Source organism: Scomber japonicus, chromosome 20 (assembly GCF_027409825.1).
Source record: "Scomber japonicus isolate fScoJap1 chromosome 20, fScoJap1.pri, whole genome shotgun sequence".
Lineage (NCBI taxonomy): Eukaryota > Metazoa > Chordata > Actinopteri > Scombriformes > Scombridae > Scomber > Scomber japonicus.
The window spans coordinates 4,167,012-4,187,257 of NC_070597.1; the positions used below are offsets into that span (position 1 = coordinate 4,167,012).

A 20,246-nucleotide genomic window follows, 5' to 3' on the forward strand; every position below is an offset into this window, starting at 1 on the left:
CATGACTCGCCAGACATGCCTGAAACTCCAGAGCCAGGACACACCCGTCACTCCCGTCACTCGGATATCCTCGCATTATGTGACTCATGATGTGGGGGTTTATTTTAGATCACACTGGCTCTCGTTGTTATAAGTTCACTATGATGTCATCATCGTGCGTCCTCGTTGGCCATTGTTCTGCACACACAAGGCTCAACCATTCAGCAGCTATGACACACTCTGATATCACCCACTGTGGCTGTCCAAGGAGGGAAGGAAGGAAGGAAGGAAAGGAGTAAGGACCAAGGAGGGAAGGAAAGGATTAAGGAGAAAAAGAGGAAAGGAAGGAAAGGAGGAAGAAAGGAAGGAAGGAAGGAGAGGAGTAAGGACCAAGGAGGGAAGGAAGGAAGGAAAATGGTAAGGAGGAAAAGAGGACGAAAGGAAGGAGAAAAGGAAGGAAAGGAATAAGGAGGAAAGGAAGGAAAGGAGTAAGAAAGGAAGGAAGGAAAGAAGGAAGGAAAAGAGGAAGGAGGAAAAGAGGAAGGAAGGAGAGAAGGAAGTAAGGAAGGAAAGGAGTAAGAAGGAAAGGAAGGAAGGAGAGAAAGAAGGAAGGAGAGGAGTAAGGAGGAAAAGAGGAAGGAAGGAGGGAAAGGAATAAGGAGGGAAGGAAGGAGAGAAGGAAAGGAGTATGGAAGGAGGAGGGAGCAAAGAAAGAGGGAAGGAAGGAAAGAATGAAGGAAAAAATAAAGAAATAGGGAGGAAGGAAGGAAGGAAAGAAGAAACAATCAAAACAGATGGGGTCAATTTGACCCGGGAGGACGACAGGATGGTTAAGAAGTCTCATTTTCAGCAACTCATGATGTCATCATCATGCGTCCTCGTTGGCCATTGTTCTTCACACACACAAGGCTCAACCACTCAGCATCTATGACACACTCTGGTATCACCCACTGTGGCTGTCCAAGGAGGGAAGGAAGGAAGGAAAGGAGTAAGGACCAAGGAGGGAAAGGAAGGAAGGGAAAGAGTAAAGACCAAGGAGGGAAGGAAGGAAGGAAAGGAGTAAAGACCAAGGAGGGAAGGAAGGAAGGAACAAAGGGAAGGAATAAGGACCAGGGAGGGAAGGAAAGGAGTAAGGAGGAAAAGAGGAAGGAAGTAAGGAGAGAAGGAAGGAAAGGAGGAAGGAAGGAAGGAAGGAAGGAAGGAAAGGAGTAAGGACCAAGGAAGGAAGGAAGGAGAGAAGGAAGTAAGGAAGGAAAGGAGTAAGAAGGAAAGGAAGGAAGGAGAGAAAGAAGGAAGGAGAGGAGTAAGGAGGAAAAGAGGAAGGAAGGAGGGAAAGGAGTAAGGAGGGAAGGAAGGAGAGAAGGAAAGGAGTATGGAAGGAGGAGGGAGCAAAGAAAGAGGGAAGGAGGGAAAGAATGAAGGAAAAAATAAAGAAATAGGGAGGAAGGAAGGAAGGAAGGAAAGAAGAAACAGTCAAAACAGATGGGGTCAATTTGACCCGGGAGGACGACAGGATGGTTAAGAAGTCTCATTTTCAGCAACTCATGATGTCATCATCGTGCGTCCTCGTCGGCCATTGTTCTGCACACACAAAGCTCACCCATTCATCAGCTATGACACACTCTGATATCACCCACTGTGGTTGTCATGGTGTCAATATTTACCAGCAGTCCTGTGACAGTGAGTTGGTGAACAAGGAAGTGTTTGTTCTACTTCAGAGGTGTCAAACTCATTTTAATTAAAGGGCCACATACAGACCAATTTGATCTCAAGTGGGCCGGATCATTAAAAAGATGGAGGGAAGGAAGTAAGGAAAGACAGACAAAAGGAAAGAGGGAAGAAGGGTAGGAAAGAGAGACAGAAGGACAGATAATAGAAACAGAGGGAGGAAGGAAGGAAGGCAGAAAGGAAAACAGGAAGGAAGGAAAGAAGGAAGGAAAAAAGGAAGGTAGGAAGGACAGATGGAAGGAATGGAAAAAGGGAAGGTAGGGTGGAAGGACAGAAGGAATGGAAAAAGGGAAGGTAGGGTGGAAGGACAGAAGGAAGGAAAGAAGGAAGGACAGATGGAAGGAAGAAAGGAATGAAGGAAAGAAGAAAGGAAAAAAGGAAGGACAGATGGAAGGAAGGACAGAAGGAAGGAAAAGAACACAAAGGACAGTGGGCCAGATTGCACCCCTCGGCAGGCCGGTTCTGGCCCACGGGCCGCATGTTTGACGCCCCTGTTCTACATTAAGGGCCTGATTTACTAAGATCCTAAATAAAGGGTAGTAAATAGCGTGCAGGGAGCGATAGATTAGTTTAGTTGTTGGGTGATCTACTGAGAATAACTGCGTAAATGAAAACAGGTGCAGACAGCAGGATTTAAATGAGGTTTTAGTGTCTTAACCCTCCTGTTGTCCTCGAGTTAAGGGAGGAAGGGAGGAAGGATGGAAAGAAGGAAGGAAGGGAGAAAGAAGGAAGGGAAGGAAAGGAGGATGGAAGGGAGGGAAAGAAGGAAAGAAGGACAGAGGATGGGAGAAAGGAAAGGAAGGACTGAAGGAACGAAGGATGGATGGAAGGGAGGAGGAAGGAAGGGAGGAAGGAGGGAAGGGAGGAAAGGAGAGGATGGAAAGAAAAAAGGACAGAGGAAGGGAGGAAGGAAGGAAGGATGGATGTAAGGATGAAAGGGAGGAAGAAGGAAGGAAAGGAGGAAGGAAGGGAGGACGGAAGGACAGAGGAAAGAAGAAAGGGAGGAAGAAGGAAGGAAGGAATGAAGGATGGAAGGGAGGAAGAAGGAAGGAAGGAATGAAGGATGGAAGGGAGGAAAGGAAGGAAGGAAGGAAGGAAGGAAGGAAGGAAGGAAGGAAAGAAGTTCATACTGATATTACATTCGGTAAACGTACTAAATAAACAGCGCGTATCATCTTTTGCACCGTTTCAAAACTCAAACCCCAGTGCGCCGCGTTAGTAGATCAGCTTGCATATTTTTTGCAGGTGATGTCAAGTTTGCTCACGTTTTTACCACAGACCGTATAAAAGAGATGGACGTAACATCCGTGACGTCACCCATTGGTTTGTGGACTGCTGCTCAGAAGCCAATAGTTTCTAATCTAGGCAGCGGCCATCTTGAAAATTTCAGGTGCATGCTGGGAAAAATAAAAACACGGATTCTACTTATATGGGCATGAGGCAGGGCCGTGGGCGGAGCGGGGAGGTTGCTATGGTTACGAGGGCTGAATCTCGAGGACATTGGTCAATCAACCTGTCAATCAGGACGTAGCCACGCCCTAATGCATACCCTGCTTTATCGTCACATATAAAATCAGGGAGGCCAAAATGTCCCAAATGAACATCATACTGCATTGAAGAAGGCTTTAAACTAGCGATTGAGACCATAAACACATTTTGAAAACGTTTACTGAGGTTAGAAATCAAGTGAGAAGTTGGTGAATTCTCCATTGACTTGTATAGAGACGGTCGCCCCCTGGTGGCCTTTTGATAGAATGCAGCTCTAAGTTACTTCCTGGTTGGCCTCATTTCAGAGGACCAGAACTCCCCGCCTGGTTTTTACACATGCAAACCTTTAGTAAATCAGGCCTTCTTATTTCTCACCAGTGTATTCTGTATTTTAATGTATTTAAACCTTTGCTACAGTATCACAGCACCCTTTCTCCTCTCCTCTGTGTTTCCTCCCTTTCTTTTTTTCTTTTTTTTTGAGGTATAATCCACTGTTATGAACCGTTTTTCTTAGTGTTTCCTTAAGGCTGATAAGATGTGTGGCGACAGTAGCCTTTGTTGCTGTCAGGAAAAATGCCAGCATGTTAGAAGCCATTTTACATCTCAAATGAAAAGAGACCCCCCCCCCCCCCTCACCACCACCACCACCACCACCCTCCCCCCCTTTTTCTTCTGCTGCTGCCTCATGCCTGGCGAGCCTCATGCCTCGAGCCCCCGTTTATGCTGCTTGAACGGGCTCGATGAATGGCCTCTGCTGGTTCTCGCTGTGTGGGCCTTCGTGGGATCGTAGGATATTTGTATGTTTCGGTCAACTGTGTGCATCATCTCTGTTTTGCTTCTGTCAGAGTCGATTTGGGGTTTTGGGGTTTTGGACAGTAGACAGATTCCTTGAAAGCAGCCTTGTGTGTGCAGATTGAAAAACATGTGAACCGATGTAAGTGTCCTCAATAAGAGACAGAGCTGAGGTTGAGGCGTGAAGACTTGATATGAGACCTTAAAGCAATAATAGTTGAGTCTCAGTATTTGAGATTATAGATTTGAGGCTTTAATCTTCCTATTACAAGACTTGAGACTTCATTTGGGTTTTTTTTTTAACTCGCTCCATGAATTGAAAGACTTGTTTTAGACTTGTTCTTAAGGATTTGAGAGTAGACTTGGGAGTTGAACAAACCTGACTTGAGATTTAACTTGAGACTTAATTTGTGCCGTGTCCTTAATGAGTCTAAAATGTTGCCTTAATGGTTTTAGACTTGTTTATAATAATGTGTGAAGTTTTCCTATTTTTCAAACATGTTATTTTGCCTCCTACTGTTTATATTGTTTCATTTATAGCGCCCTCTAGCGGCAGCAGTATACCTTGTTTTTCTTCTTCGGTGGTTATTTTTATTATGACTCGGTTTGACTGGTGAAGCTGAGCTGGTGAGTTGATGTACAAAGTAATTATAATTTGTGTTAAATATCATAGCTATGTCCGTGCCATTAACATAGTGATGTTTATATTTTGTGTTTTTCAGTTGATTACCTGCTGCTGACGGCACAATCACTGTTTTAAGTGCTAAAATAAGCATGTGTGGAGTTGCTAATGGAGAAAAGAAACACGTGGAAAAGACAGAGATTGAGTGTTGGAGCTGAGTGTGACACTGTTTCGCCGGTCAAGCACACCCCGTGCGGTGGGATTTATTAATTTAAGACAGTTAGGTTAACAAAAAACCGTACAGTAATCAACACTAAGCCAGCCCCGTGACGGAGAAGCGGAGGTTGGACAGTGTCAACTACGACAAGCTACAGGAGGCTAGCTTGGAAACGAGACCCCGGGAGAGTTTCCTGGCCGATCGACGGAGCTTCAGACCCGGTCCCATCCCTCAGGAAAGGTTATCGTGTGATCTGTGACTGTGCTTGAGTGACTTTCATTGTGACTGTGTAGCGCGACGGCATAGGATAAGCCGATCGCCGCAAATTTGCTATTAGCACGTTAGCTAGCCGCTAAGCTACCGGAAGTGAACGCCGCCATCTTGGTCCAGGTACGGTGGTCGGAAGTACGTCATCAAACCAAAGAGTGAAAGAGAGGGACATTAAAAGCATGGCGGACTGTGGAGAATTAAAGAAAAAGCGTTCCTATGCACAGGGTGCTTTTACTAGGAGGGCAAATGCCATTGAGTTTAACATGGACCTTTTGAATGAACATGATCTCAAACTTGAACTGAGGGCACTCAAAGGCAGTTATGAAGAGATCTGTAATAGCAGTTTTGATTACATTGCTGTTATGGAGGAAGAGGATGCAAGTGGATATGAAAAGGATGTAGCAGAGGTGAAGAAAAGGCTGCAGGCTTGTCGCACATTGTATCAAGACACAGAGATGAAGTTAAAACAGACTTTGTGGTCCCGCTGTGTATCGGGTCAATTTGGCTGTCTGAAAGCGGACCTCAAAGAAGCGTTTGGCCAGGCTGAAGCACTCCTGTCGGGCCACTTGACCCATGAGCAGTATGATGTGGTGCATACAGCAGTAGAGGGCAGAGTCGAAGCGCTGGAGGAGTTCGTGCGAGCCTGGGACCGCTTCGTCCCGGACAAGGAGGTAGATGAAATGCGGATTCGCCTCAGAGACTATAAGGAAAGGAGAAGAATGACTGTAGTTGCACTGAATAACTACAGACACAAAGGCAAAAGGTCAGTGCATGGCGACCTTGGTGTCCCGGCAAGCGGTGAAGAGGTCAAGGGGGATGTTGACGGCGGAGACGATGATCAGGGCGGTGTGGACAGTGGAGGAACGACCACCGCTGAGAAACCCAGTGGGCCTCCAGACGGTGGCGGAGTCAGTGGCACGGGCCCCCCGTCGGGGTCTCCCCCAGCGCCACCACAGAGGCATCCACCACAGTGGTCCATGAACCCCACATTTGACCCCGGCTTCTCTAGCACACCGCGGCAGCAGCGAGGAGCGCACGCTGTGCTACCGGATAGTGTTGGGACAGGACGCAGCATGTCTACCACCTCTCAGGGGTCAATCGGGCCCAGGATTGCGCTCGCACCCCTAAGCCTACCAAAGTTCTCTGGAGACAGGAGAAGCTATTGGAGATGGAAGAGTAACTGGGGGACCCTACAGGCATTAGCTGAACCCTCGGGCTCCCCAGAGTGTAGGCTCTTTCATCTGCTGGACAGTATTGCTGACGCAGTAAAACGTGAACTCAGGCTGTCTCATTGCCGTACTGCGGAGGAGGTCTTCCGGGTTTTGGAGGACTGTTATGGGGACATGTCACAAATAGCGGATGACATCGTACTGGAGCTACAGAACTTACCAGCTGTGCGCAACAACCAACCAAGGGAGGCTTTGCAGTTGATCCAAGCGGTGGAACGGGCGCTGTTGGACCTTATAGATTTGGGTTGTGAGGACGCCATAAAAAATCAGTTGGTGATCCGGTCACTTGAAAGTAAGTTGCCGGACAATATGAAGGAAAGGTGGCTTGTGTACCGGTGCGACGCGGCCAGCAACGTCAACCCACGTAACCGGTTCAACAAACTATGGCAGTTCCTGAGAGATCAGAAGACGGTTCTGGTGCAACTGGAGCAATTACAGATCACCAGGCGACCAAACTCTGCAAGAGAGGGTGAACCGAGCCCTCGAAGGCAGGAAAGGCGCTCCTTTACCAAGGCCACGGCAAGCGAGGCGAGAGAAGAATCGTCGCGAGATCTTTGTGGTATGTGTGGCGAAGAGGGGCATCCCAGACGTCTGTACCGCTGTAAGACATTTAAGAAAGCCAATCCGACAGAGCGGAGGGCTCAAGTAAAAAAGTCGAAAGCCTGCCCCAAATGCCTGGATCTCCACGGGAGGGACAGTCCGTGCAATAAAAACTTTCTGTGTCGCAATGTCGAATGTAAAAGAGGCGACGCCCCTCCAGATCATCACTTCTTCCTGTGCCTCAAATCACCCACCAAAAAGGACTCTGTTAGGGCGGAGACCAAGGGGGAAAAGAGGAGAGAAGCCCGTGGTCCGACCGAAGAACAAGAGGCTTTGTTTGCTAGCCTAGGTCTGACTCCGGAGCAGCTGGAGGCTGTTCGAAAGGCCTGCACAAATAAGGTGTCCTCTACAATATGTGCTGGCAAAGATCTGGTGGATGAGAGTGGACTGAATGAGCACCCGGTCCTCATGATGTTGGTGGAGGTCACGACGAAGAGAGGAGACTGGGTCGGAGCCCTAATCGATCTAGCCTCCGATACTAACTATATCACTCACCAAGCAGCAGAGAGGCTTGGATTGGCAGGTGAGCCAATCACACTGGTCGTGTATGGTGTAGGTGGTATGGAGGCGAGGGTTGAGACGAAGAGATACTGTGTGAGCATAAAAGTAGCCACGAAAAAGGGGACATGGCGGCTCCATGAGATGCTCTGCTATGGACTAGAGGAGATCGCCAGAGTGGACCATGCAGTGGACTCGGAGCGCCTGGAGAAGTTCTTCCCTGGTGTAGTCAAACCGGGGGAACTGACCCGCCCAGAGAAAGTTGAGTTACTTATCAGTACCCGGGAAGGTCGTCTTGCCCCCCAGCGGATGATGAGGTGCAGCGATCTGGTGTTGTGGGATGGTCCACTCGGAAAGACCGTCAGTGGCGTGCACCCAGAACTGTTTGAGGACATTGAGGTGACTGCACGCCACTCATCGACCCACTTTGCATGCTCCATGAAGGCGGAGTCCAGGAGGGTCGAGGTTCTCCATAACTACTACCCCAAGCCAAAGAGCAGCGTAGAAGTCGGAACTACGGCTGCGTGCAATGCTGAGGTCGTGAAGTGGTTGCAGTGGGACAGCATTGGGGCCGCCTGTAACCCTATGTGCGGTGGTTGTCGTTGTGGAAAGTGCGCCCCTGGAGGGAAGGAGATGTCGCTTGCTGACGAGCGAGAGTTAGAGATCATCAGGGGAGGTCTGACCTTCAAGTTAAGCGACAACCACAGCGACAAGCCCCACTGGGACGCCAGGTACCCCTGGAAAGAGAACCCCGCTACCCTGCCGAACAACCGTGATGCTGTCAAAGCGGCGTTCCTGAAATCGGAGAAGCGCCTCGAGAGGGATCCGAAGTGGAAGGAGGCTTACGCGAGGCAGGTGCACGACATGGTAGCCAGGGGGGCCGCAGTCAAGCTTTCCAGGGCTGCAATGGACAGTTGGAACGGAGCGGTGTGGTGGGTCAACCACCTGACAGCACCCAACCCACACTCCGTCTCCACTCCTGTAAGACTAGTCTGGGACAGCAGCCGGGAATTCAGGGGTGTTAGCCTGAATGGCATCCTTCTGAAGGGCCCAGACGTCTTGAACCCCATCCGGGCGGTCCTGCTCCGTTTCCGGGAGGGGGAGCACGCAGCGGTTGGAGACGTGTCCAAGATGTACAACTCGGTGTGGTTGGAGGATCAGGAGGTGCATGTCCATCGCTTCCTGTGGAGGGACTCTCCGGCAGATGACATCGAGGACTACGCCGTGGTACGGGTGAACATGGGGGATAAGCCGGCTGGTTGTATCGCCCAGGTGGCCATGAGGGAGACCGCCCATCTGCCCCAGTTCGCCAACAAAGTGGAAGAAAGACATGTTATTGTGGACAACGCCTATGTGGACGACATTCTGGTGTCCCACAATGACCCCCAGAGGCTGGGTGAGATCCTTCAGGGGGTTGAGGCCATTCTTGCAACTGGGGGGTTTTACCTTAAGCCATGGGTGCGGTCTGGCCATAGTGGGAGGCAAGGCAGTGTTCCCACCAAAACTGAGACTATTGTATTGCCCAACCAGCTGCGCGACGAGGACAACAAGGCCCTGGGAGTGGGTTACCACGTGGGGAAGGACAAACTTTTCCTCATGGTGGCAGTCAATTTCTCCACAAGGAAGAAAAAGATGCGCACCGAGCTCGACCTCACCATGGAGGACATAGAGGAGAAAACACCGGATCCCCTTACCCGTCGTATGTTACTGAGCCAGGTAGCCGGACTGTATGACCCCCTTGGTCTGGCGACGCCCCTGAAGCAGAAGGGTGTCATTCTTGTCAGGAGGGCCTTTCAAGAGGCCGGCACATTGACTAAGGATACGTGGGATAAACCACTGTCTCGTGAGCTGCGTGGGAGGGCGATCGAGCTCTTCAAAGAGTATGCCCAGCTGAGTACCATCACTTTCCCCAGGAGTATTACACCTTCCGGCTGGCTGGGTAAACCCTGGGGGATTACATTTTCCGACGGGAGCTGTGACTCTTATGGGGCGGTTCTCTACCTGCGCTGGGAGACTTCAGGGGGTGTTGTGACCCGACTCGTGGAGTCAAAGGCTAAATTGACCCCCATCGACCAGAAGGGCGATGCTGTTAAAGCGGAGATCTGCGGAGCCGTCTTTGCTGCCCGGCTGAAGGGGTATGTACTGAAGCACGGGCGGCTGGAAGTGGGAAGATGGTACCACTTCGTTGACAGCCAGACTGTGTTGGGAGCCATCCAGCGGGAAAGTTATGGGTTCCAAACTTTCTTCGCTAACCGTGTTGGTGAAATCCAGAAGGCCGGACCTGTGACAGATTGGTGGTGGGTTCCCGGTCAGTACAACGTGGCCGACCTAGTCACGAGAGGGTGTTCCCCTGGGCAGCTTGATGGTGACTCCTCGTGGCAGAGAGGTCCCGAGTTCCTGACCAGAGCGGTGCAGGAGTGGCCCATGAAGTCTGCTGCAGAGGTGGCCTCCGGTACCAGGGAGGTGGTGAGTAAGCTCCAAAGGAAAGCTTTCTCTGCCATCGTTACAAGGGCTCGGGCAAAGAAGTTGTCTGCTTCAGGTGGTCCTACTGTTGTGGGCGCCATGGTCGGGGATGGTGCGATCACCTGGTCTCCTACAGTCGATGACAGGGGATCCTCGCCAGTTACTGCCACAGGGTCTTCTTCATCAGCATCTAGCGCCTGCAGTACGAAGAAGTTTTGGGGGTCAGCTCTTGTAAGTCAGATGGATCTTTCAAGGTTTTCTACACTAAACAGACTCTGTGGGGCTGTGGGATATGTTCGCAGAGCCGTGCACTCCTGGTTACTCTGCAGAGGTCGAACCGACGTGCGAGAACAGTGGGAGGCAGTACTCACAGTCCGGGAGCGAGAGGAGGCATTCAAAGACTTATGTCTCGCAGCCCAGACAGGTGTGACCTTTCCCACGACAACACTCAACCGTCTGGTTGTGAACAAGGACAGTGCAACGGGCCTCTTGTTGTGCCACGGCCGGATCCAGTCTGTTGATAAGGGGGGTTCTGGGGTCCCGCTGATCCCCTACAAGGAGCGGATCAGCACCCTCCTTGCTGAAGAAGCCCACCGTGCCAACCATGAAGGCGTTGCCGGTACCCTCCTTCGGATGAGGAAAAGGGCCTGGGTGGTGCAAGGCCCTAGACTCACTCGCAAAATTGTGGACTCATGTATTCATTGTCGGAAGTGCAAAGCCAAGTTATGCTCTCAAGTTATGAGCGATCTCCCTTCTGTACGCACCGGGCCAGCAGCTCCTTTCGAGTATACAACGCTGGACCTGTTCGGTCCATACACAGTCAGGGACGGTGTGAGGCGGCGCACAAAGAAGAAGGTCTGGGGCGTGGTCTTCAGTTGTATGGCCTCGAGAGCTATCCATGCAGATTTGGTCGAGGACCTATCAACTGAAGGCTTTCTCAAGACTTATCAGCGTTTCACCGCCCTAAGAGGTCATCCTCGTAAGCTCTGGTCTGACCAGGGCACCAACTTCGTGGGGGCCAGACCTGCGCTGGAGGATCTCTACAGCTTCCTGGCGGGTATCGACAAGGAGGAAGTCCAAAGGAGAGCAGTTGTGGCTGGGACTGACTGGGTGTGGGAGTTTAGCCCAGCGGACTCGCCGCATCGGAATGGGGCAGCGGAGGCAGCTGTCCGCGTGTTGAAGAGGTCATTGAGCAGTGTTGGTGAGGAGGGCGACTTGACCATCCTGGAGTTCCAAACCCTCCTCTACCTGGCTGCCAACCTTTCAAATGAGAGGCCGATCGGAGCCAGAGCTCAGGTTCTGGAAGAGACTGTGGACATTGTGACACCGAACTCGTTGCTGCTGGGTCGAGCGGGGCCTAGAGGTGACACCCAGGGCTTTGAATTCCCTACCTACCCGTTCAGTCGTCTGCGAGCAGTCCAGGTGGAGGTGGACAAGTTTTGGAGGCGTTGGAGCCAGTTGGCAGGACCTCACCTGTTCGTCCGGCAAAAGTGGCATGCCCCAGCCCGGAATGTCTCTGTTGGAGACCTGGTATGGGTTGCAGACCAAAACGCCCTCCGGGGTCGATTCAGGCTGGGTCGTGTCGAGGAGGCGTGTCCAGATGATAAAGGAGTTGTCCGAGACGTCAAAGTGAGGATTTGTCATAGTCTTCCTATCAGCCTGGCCCAAGCCAGGAAGGACAAGGAGCCGTGTCCTTCCACGGTACTACACAGAGACGTCAGAAGACTGGTGGTGTTGCTACCAGTAGAGCAGCAGGAGGAGGCTGAACTTACTCCCCTAAGGGCTTGAAACTATGGACACTTGAATGCAGGACTCAGACCAAATCTGTGTCACTGGACAGTTACGTTGTTGTTGTCATTTGAGAAGTGGCACATTATCTGTGTATTACATTGTTGTATTAATAATAGTTATTGTGGCCTACTTAGTCAAGGACAAGTAGCCCAAGTGGGAGGTGTGTGAAGTTTTCCTATTTTTCAAACATGTTATTTTGCCTCCTACTGTTTATATTGTTTCATTTATAGCGCCCTCTAGCGGCAGCAGTATACCTTGTTTTTCTTCTTCGGTGGTTATTTTTATTATGACTCGGTTTGACTGGTGAAGCTGAGCTGGTGAGTTGATGTACAAAGTAATTATAATTTGTGTTAAATATCATAGCTATGTCCGTGCCATTAACATAGTGATGTTTATATTTTGTGTTTTTCAGTTGATTACCTGCTGCTGACGGCACAATCACTGTTTTAAGTGCTAAAATAAGCATGTGTGGAGTTGCTAATGGAGAAAAGAAACACGTGGAAAAGACAGAGATTGAGTGTTGGAGCTGAGTGTGACACTGTTTCGCCGGTCAAGCACACCCCGTGCGGTGGGATTTATTAATTTAAGACAGTTAGGTTAACAAAAAACCGTACAAATAAGCTGTGGCTTGACTCTGATTAATGGACTTGAGGCTCAAATCTTCCTATTACAAGACTTGAGACTTCATTTGGACTTTTTTTAAACTCACTCCATGATTTGAAACTTGACTTTTCTCAAACAACTCAAGACTTGATATTACTAGACTTGTTTTAGACTTGCCTTTAAGGATTTGAGAGTAGACTTGGGAGTTGTCCTAAATGAACAAACCTGACTTGAGATTTAACTTTGAGACTTTAAAACTCAGTCATGACTTGAACTTTGTCTCAATGGCTTTAGACTTGTTTATAATAAGCTGTGGCTTGACTCTGATTTATGGATTTGAGGCTCGAATCTTCCTATTACAAGACTTGAGACTTAATTTAGACTTTTTTTAAACTCGCTCTTGAAACTTGACTTTTCTCAAACAACTCAAGACTTGATCTTTCTAGACTTTTTTTAGACTTGCCTTTGAGGATTTGAGAGTACTCTGATTTATGGACTTGAGGCTTAATTTGGATTTTTTTTAAAGTACATGAAACTTGTTGTTACCTGAGTTGAAGTTTGATTTTGGACTTTGAACACTTGTTTTAGATTTGTTCTTAAAGAGTTGAGAGCAGACTTAGAGTTGTTTCGAATTAACAAACCTGACTCAGGACTTAAAAAGAATGACATGCGACTTTGCTTGTGCTTGTCTTTGAATGACTTGATTGAGAATTGGTTACAGATTTGATTAGAGGCTTCAGAACTTTTCCCAATGTGTTTAGACTTGTTTTACCAAGTTGTGGTTTGAATTATACTTGTGTCAAATGACCTGAGACTTGACTTTTGACTTCAGGTTGTTACGAGACTTTGAGAGAGATTTTACTTGGACTCATCTTGAACGACTTGAGAGTCTTGACTTGTTGTTGACTCAGATGCCTTAAGACTTAACTTGAGCTAGTCCTTAATGGCTTGAGAATTGATTAGAGATTTGACTCAAAGCTTCACACGTGACTTTAACTGATCCCAATCGATTTAGACTTCATTTAACAAGTTGTGGCTTGACTGATTTGTCTCAAGTGACTCGAGAATTGGTTAAAACGTACCCTCAAGGACCTGAGACCTTTTGACTTTAGGTTGTTACAAGACATTGAGATTGGACTTCGACTCGTCTTGAATGGTTTGAAAGCTGACGTGGAGTTGTCCAGAATGACCACGAAGTATAATTGAGAATGGCTGTTTAAACATGTATTAACCCTCCTCTTGTCCTTGAGTCAAGGAAGAAGAAAGGAAAGGAGGGAGGAAGGAAGGAAGGAAGGGAGGAAGAAGGAAGGAAAGGAGGGAAGGGAGGAAGGAAGGAATGGAGAAAGAAGGAAGGAAGGAAGGAAAAGAGAGAGGAAGGGAGGAAGGAAGGAAAGGAGGGAGGGAGGAAGGAATGAAGAAAGGGGGATGGAGGGAGGAAAGAGAGAAGGAGTGAGGAAGGAAGGAAGGAAGGAAGGAAGGAAGGAAGGAAGGAAGGAAGGAAGGGTCCTTGAGTCAAAGAAGAAAGGGAGGAAGAAGGACAGAGGAAAGTAGGAAGGTAATGGGGAGGAAAGAAAGACAAGGAGGGAGGGAGGAAAGAAGGAAGGAAGAAAGGGAAATGGAGGAAGGAAAGAAGGAAGGGAGGAAAGAGAAGGAGTGAGGAAGGACAGGCGGAAGGAAAGCGGGAAGAAAGGAAGGAAAGAAGGAAGAGTCAAAACAGACAGGGTCAATTTGACCCAGGAGGACGACAGGAAGGTTAAACATCTTTATTAAACTCTATCTTTTCTTTTCTTTCTCTCTCTCAGAGCGAGTGACCCCACCGAGCCGCCATCATGGCCCTGGTTCAGGCTCTTCCCATACCTGCTGAGCCCCACAACCCCGGCCTCAGCGGAGGAGCTCGCCGACGCCGCCCCTCCGGCTCCTCTCCCCCCATCAACGCTCCCCCCTCCACTCTGGATCCTATGGGTTCAGTCAGCAGCCTCATCGCCACCCGCCCCGGCCCCTACCAGGACCACCACCGCTCCGCCGTAGAGCTGGGAGCCAGGATCCGAAGGCCGACGCCCGGCGCTTCCTGTCTGAGCTCCGAATCTCCAGAGGACCCGTTACTGCAGAGCCGCACCCCTCCGGTGAAGAAACAGAGCTCCACCACGTCCAGCAGGGGGCTGGAGAAGGAGAGCGGGAACGGGAACTACGCCTATCTGAACGAGGACTATGTGGGCGACTGGAATGATAACCTGATGACGGCAGCGAGTCCTGGGAGCGAGTCAGACGAGACTAGAGGATCAGGGATGAATGGGAACATGGGGGGACCTCCTCCAAAACTGATCCCTGTGTCAGGAAAACTGGAGAAGGTGAGTCTGATTGGCTGCATGACTCAAATGTTTAGTTTACTTTTCAGTTAAAGTTCAAAGTTCATTATTGTTGGAACCAAACGTCTCACCTCAAGGGCTGTTTTAGTGTTCTGGAGCTTTCAATCATATTACATGACCTTCATCAGCACATCTGACTTGACTTTAACCGTCCTGTCGTCCTCCCGGGTCAAATTGACCCTGTCTGTTTTGACTGAAAGAAGGAAGGAAAGAAGGTAGGAGGGAGTAAGGAAAAGAGGAATTGAGGAAGGTGGGGGGGGGGAAAGAAAGAGAAGGAGGGAGGGAGGAATGGAGGAAGGAAAGAAGGACAGAAGGAAGGAAGAAAGGGGGATGGAGGAAGGAAAGAGAAGGAAGGGAGGAAAGAGAGTGGAAGGAAAGAAGGAAGGGAGGAAAGAGAGTGGAAGGAAAGAAAGAGAGAAGAAGGAAGGAAGGAAGGAAAGAAGAAACAGTCAAAACAGACGGGGTCAATTTAACCCAGGATGACGACAGGAAGGTTAATTTACATCCCCCTGTTGACGCTCCTCTCTCTGTGTCCTCGTGTAGAACATGGAGAAAACCGTGCTGCGACCCACCGCCTTCAAACCCGTCATCCCTAAGAGCCGGACGTCCATGCAGTACCTCTCCCCTCGCCACTGTGCCAACGCCTCAGAAAGCCAAAACAACCTGAACCTGCTCAGCCCGTCTCACAGGGAGGTGTCTCCGTCGTGCTCGGAGAAGCGCAGCTCGTACAGCGGGGGGCGTAACGGCGGCGGCGGAGGCAGCAGCCAATCCTGCTCGCTGTCCGACTCGGGCCGTAACTCTCTGTCCAGCCTGCCGCCGTACAGCAGCGCCGGCTACGGCCCGGCGTCGGCCGAGGCCACCGGTGGACACCTGGAGCCGATGAAGAGCGCTCCGCCCGTCAACGCTCACGTGCACTCTAACTCAGACAGCGGGCGCTCGTCGTCCAGTAAGAGCACGGGCTCCGGGTCCATCAGCGGGCGAGGGCAGCCCCTGTCGGACAGCGGGTCCAGCGGGCGATCCCCCGGCCCGGTGGAGGGGTACGAGGGCGTGGTGAGAGACCTGGAGGACAAGCTGAGGGAGAGAGAGCTGGAGCTGCAGCAGCTCAGAGACAATCTGGACGAGAACGAGGCGGCAATCTGTCAGGTAGGAAGAGATTATACACCCAACTTCACTTTAAAGCTTTTTATTGGATTTAGGCTGAAATAATAATATCATCATAATCAGTCAAACTTTATTTATACAGCAGCTTTTATACAGATTAATGTTTAAAGTGCTTCACAGTTGATTGACAAGATGATAATAAGACAGAAGAAGTGACAACATGAAGAAAAGGAACAAAAACAAAGAATAAATTACAAAAGAAGAAAGAAAAAAATGATACCAATGAGAAAATAAGAATGATGAAAATGTTTTAAAATTTTAAATGAAGTAAGATAAATAAATATATATATATATATATATATATATATATATATAATAAATTAATAAACAATGAGAGACAAATAAGAGAAAAGGTTTGTTAAAGGGTTAGGGTTAAAAATAGGTTAAAATCAATTAAAAATTAAAAGTAAAATGAAATAAATCAGATAAAGTTAAATAAAAGCTAGACTGAAAACTGGGTTATGAAAGAGATTAATTGACAAAAGAAATTAAAACATCAAAATAAATAGAATAAAAATATAATAAAAAGACAATAAAACAATTCTTAATCAGAAGCCAGATTGAAACAGGAAGGTTTTGTCTTTATTTACAGTATTTTAAAAATTCAACCCCTTTAACAGACAGCAGATGACCTTTGACCTCTTTGTGTTTTCAGGTGTATGAGGAGAAGCAGAAGCGCTTCGAGCTGGAGTTGGAGGAGCTGAGGCAGGGCTGTGCTACCAGGATGCAGGTCGCCTCTCAGAAGGCCCAACGAGCCCAGCAGGTGCTTCAGCTGCAGGTCAGACCTCGCTGTGACTGACACTGTTGTCACTAAGCAACAAGAAAACAACTAAACATCTCTCTACAGACACAATAAATAATAATAAAACAACCAAAAACTAAACGGTCATAAGAGTTCATGAGTAGAAAACAGTCGAAATTAAGCACAAGCCCCCCCCCCCCCCCCCCCCCCCCCATCTACTGACACATACTGTAGAAGTGAAATTTGGGTCAGATTGGACATTGTATGTTGGAGTTATAAAGAATTCACTGCATCGCCTCGTCCACCAGGTGTAACTGAGGTGAAAGATTTTGACAACTTTTCATCACTAAGGTCTTAAAATGACGCTGAGCTAATATGAAGTGGGTCGGGTCAAATCTCTAGGTAAAGTATGAGGTGTGAAAATGACGAAAATGAAGCCAAAATCGAAAATTTGAATCAAAATTGGCCACTTCCTGTTGGACTTAGGGTTTGGCTCCAAGAGACTTTTTTGTGCATCTTCAAGGGTCACATAAAGCCAAATTTGATCTCATGTGGGCAGGACCAATAAAAAGATGGAAGGGAGGAAGGAAACAAGGATGGAAAGAAGGGAAAAGTGATAGGAAGAAAAGAAAGGAGGGAAGGAAAAGGGATTAGGAAGGAAGGAAAAGGAATTAGGAAGGAAGGGAAGAAAGGAAAAGAAGACAAGAAAGGAAAAGAAGATGAAGGAAAGGTGATAGGAAGGAAGGATCGAGGGAAGGAAGGAAGGAAAAGGGATTAGGAAGGACCGAGGGAAAGAAGGAGGGAAGGAAGGAAGGAAAAGGGATTAGGAAGGACCGAGGGAAGGAAAGAAGGAAGAAAAAGGGATTAGGAAGCAAGGAAGGAAGGAAGGAAAGGAAGAAAGGAAAAGAAGATGAAGGAAAGATGGAAGGAGGGAAGGAAACAAAGAAGGAAAGAAGTAAGAAAGGGAGGAAGGACGGACGGAGGGAAGGAAACAAAGAAGGAAAGAAGTAAGAAAGGGAGGATGGAAAGAAGGGCAGATGACAGGAGGGAAGGAAGGAAGGAAAAGAAGACAGGAAGGAAAGTGGCCCGGATTGGACGCCTTGGCGGGCCGGTTCTGGCCCACGGGCCTCATGTTTGACATCCCTTGTCTGCGTCAATCAGGAGCGAGGGGCCATTTTGCTCCGCCTATTACTGCAACCTATAAAATCCGACATTTTTTACCAGGTGTGACATGTGAGCAGTATTCATACATGTTTAGCTCTTCAGTTTCCTAAATTACTGGGGCACCTGAATGCATCATGAGCAGTAACACCTGTGCTTTACATAACAGCAGCATGGCTAATGAACTGTGGTGTGTGTGTGGTTGCTGCTGCAGGTTTATCAGCTCCAGCAGGAGAAGAAGAAGCTGCAGGAGGACTTCGCTCAGCTCCTGAAGGAGAGGGAGCAGCTGGAGGAGCGTTGCACCTCCTACGAGCACGAGAAGATCCAGCTGGGACCCCGGCTAGAGGAGACCAAGTGGGAGGTAAAAAAAAACCCTGACCCAGCTGTGACGCAGCACAAAATACCGTAATGACCGTAATAAACTCATCTCAACTTTAAATGACCTCAATATTGATTTAATCATTTCCCGCTCGGCTCTAAACTCATTATCACATAACACACCGTAAAGCAGGGGGGTCAAACATGAGGCCCGTGGGCCCGTGGAAGGAAGGAGGGAGGAAGGAAAGAATCCTTCCCTCCTTCCTTCCTCCTTTCCTTCCTCCCCCCTTTCCTTTCTTTTCCTTTCCTTTCTCCCATCCTTCCATCCTCCTTTTCTTTCTTCCTCCTTCCTTCTTTCCTCCCTTCCTTCCTCCCTCCTTACTCACTCCTTTCCTTCCTTCCTTCCCTCCTTTCCTTCCTTCTTTTCCTTTCTTCCATCCTCCCTCCCTCCCTCCTTACTCCTTTCCTTCCTCCCTCCTTTCCTTTCTTTTCCTTTCTTCCATCCTTCCATCCTCCTTTCTTCGCTCCCTCCCTCCTTACTCATTTCCTTCCTTCTTTCCTCCCTTCCTCCTGTCCTTCCTTGACCTGAGGACAACAGTAGGGTTAAGAAAGTGAGAGAATAATTGGATAGATAAATGAATCATGAAAATAATTGCCAACACAGCCTGATTTTTATTTTATTTCTTTTATTTTTTAATAAGCACCACTAGCTTTTCTTTTCTGACCTGATGATGCATCCTGGGTAACATCTCTCTCTCTCTCTCTCTCCTCAGGTCTGCCAGAAGTCAGGTGAGATCTCCTTGTTGAAGCAGCAGCTGAAGGAGGTTCAGGGGGAGTTAGCTCAGCGTGTCGGTGAGATCGTCTCCCTGCGAGGTCAACTCAGAGAGACTCGTGGTGAGCTGACCAACACGCAGGTCCTTCTTCAGGAGGCCAGCGGCACGTCTCGAACCCGAACGCTGGAGCTGGAGGTCTGCGAAAACGAGCTTCAGCGCCGGAAGAGCGAAGCGGAGCTGCTCAGAGAGAAAGTCGGACGGCTGGAGGCGGAGCTTGTTCACCTCAGAGATGCTTTGGCCAATCAGGCTTCAGGAAACAGACAGTGTCAGGTGTTCCAGGAGGCGGAGGAGCAGCTGCTGGCCTACGAGAGCGACGAGGCGAAGGCTCAGCGGCAGAGCGGCGCCGAGGCTCTGCAGAACATGAAGGCTCAGATGGACAGGATGAGGACGGAGCTGGCCTTCGAGCGGCAGCGGGCCGAGCAGCAGGCGGGGAGCTTCGAGGAGGAGCGCAAGATATGGCAAGAGGAGAAGGACAAAGTGATCCGCTACCAGAAGCAGCTGCAGCAGAACTATGTGCAGATGTATCGCAGGAACCGAGAGCTGGAGCAGCTGCTGCAGGAGCTCAGTCACGAACTGGAGAGCCGAGAGGAGGACGAGGGCAGCGGCAACGAGATCAACTTCGACGAGATCGCCGCCACAGAGATATGACCCTCGTGTCTCTCTCGTCTTTTTTTTGATTTGCACTACTGTCAAGATCTTTTTTTTTTTTTCACTTTTCATGTCACAGATCTGATCTCTAACGTGCTGGAGATGACAAAAACACGCAGATTGGTATCACAAATCTAAAAAATCAGCTTCACTTCAGGTTCTGCCTCGTTGGTCTTCTCTCTAAGGAGCTCCACTTGGAAGCCAGTGACCTCTATTAGTCGTTAGTAGGCCATCTCATCCCTCCGCCCCTCCGTTAGCGTCTGTCTGAGTGTTTGCACTAATAAGGAATCAGCCTCCTGGTGGTTAGTGGGAGATGTTGTTCTTGTATATGAGTAACTTCACTCAACCTTTCACCATCATCATCCTCCTCCTCCACCTTCCCTGCTGGGTTTAACACCACACTCCCACTTAGTGTTAGCAGTCAGCTCTCATTAGTACAGCTAATTATTTGGATGAAGCCCACGCTGCTGTTAGCTGACGTTTAAATGTGGGATACCAGACTTTCACCACTGCTATGATGGGCGTGAGTGAATCAGAGCGAGGTGTTAATGACGCTGGCTGCAGTACGGAGGAAGTTATGACCCACTAAACAGCTGAGGGGGGGGGGGCTCTTCTGTCTAAATTTAATAAGAAGAGGGGAAAAAAGGCACAATTTCCAACTTTAAATGGCACAAATCTGATGCTTTAACTGTGTGAGCTGACAGAAGGAGACGTTTCTGGAGGCTGATATTTGCTCC

At 48.9% G+C, this 20,246-nt stretch overlaps 1 protein-coding gene across 1 annotated transcript; it reads left to right on the top strand.

Moving 5' to 3' along the window:
• Window positions 1-1,375: 1,375 nt before the first annotated feature.
• LOC128381431 (leucine zipper putative tumor suppressor 2 homolog) lies at window positions 1,376-19,610 on the top strand. The gene is made up of 6 exons (XM_053341446.1): window positions 1,376-1,681; window positions 14,089-14,628; window positions 15,190-15,789; window positions 16,463-16,585; window positions 17,925-18,071; window positions 18,802-19,610. The coding sequence occupies exons 2-6, from the start codon at window positions 14,110-14,112 to the stop codon at window positions 19,507-19,509; spliced, it is 2,097 nt and encodes a 698-aa protein (XP_053197421.1). The 5' UTR covers window positions 1,376-1,681; window positions 14,089-14,109; the 3' UTR covers window positions 19,510-19,610.
• The last annotated feature ends 636 nt before the right edge of the window (window positions 19,611-20,246 follow it).

What these genes read in the sequence shown, in the direction of transcription:
- LOC128381431 (XM_053341446.1), top strand. Translation starts at nt 14,110, where the DNA reads ATGGCCCTGGTTCAGGCTCTTCCCATACCTGCTGAGCCCCACAACCCC. An exon ending in TGTCAGGAAAACTGGAGAAG is followed by an intron (nt 14,629 to 15,189) that starts GTGAGTCTGATT and finishes GTCCTCGTGTAG; the next exon opens with AACATGGAGAAAACCGTGCT. An exon ending in TAGAGGAGACCAAGTGGGAG is followed by an intron (nt 18,072 to 18,801) that starts GTAAAAAAAAAC and finishes CTCTCTCCTCAG; the next exon opens with GTCTGCCAGAAGTCAGGTGA.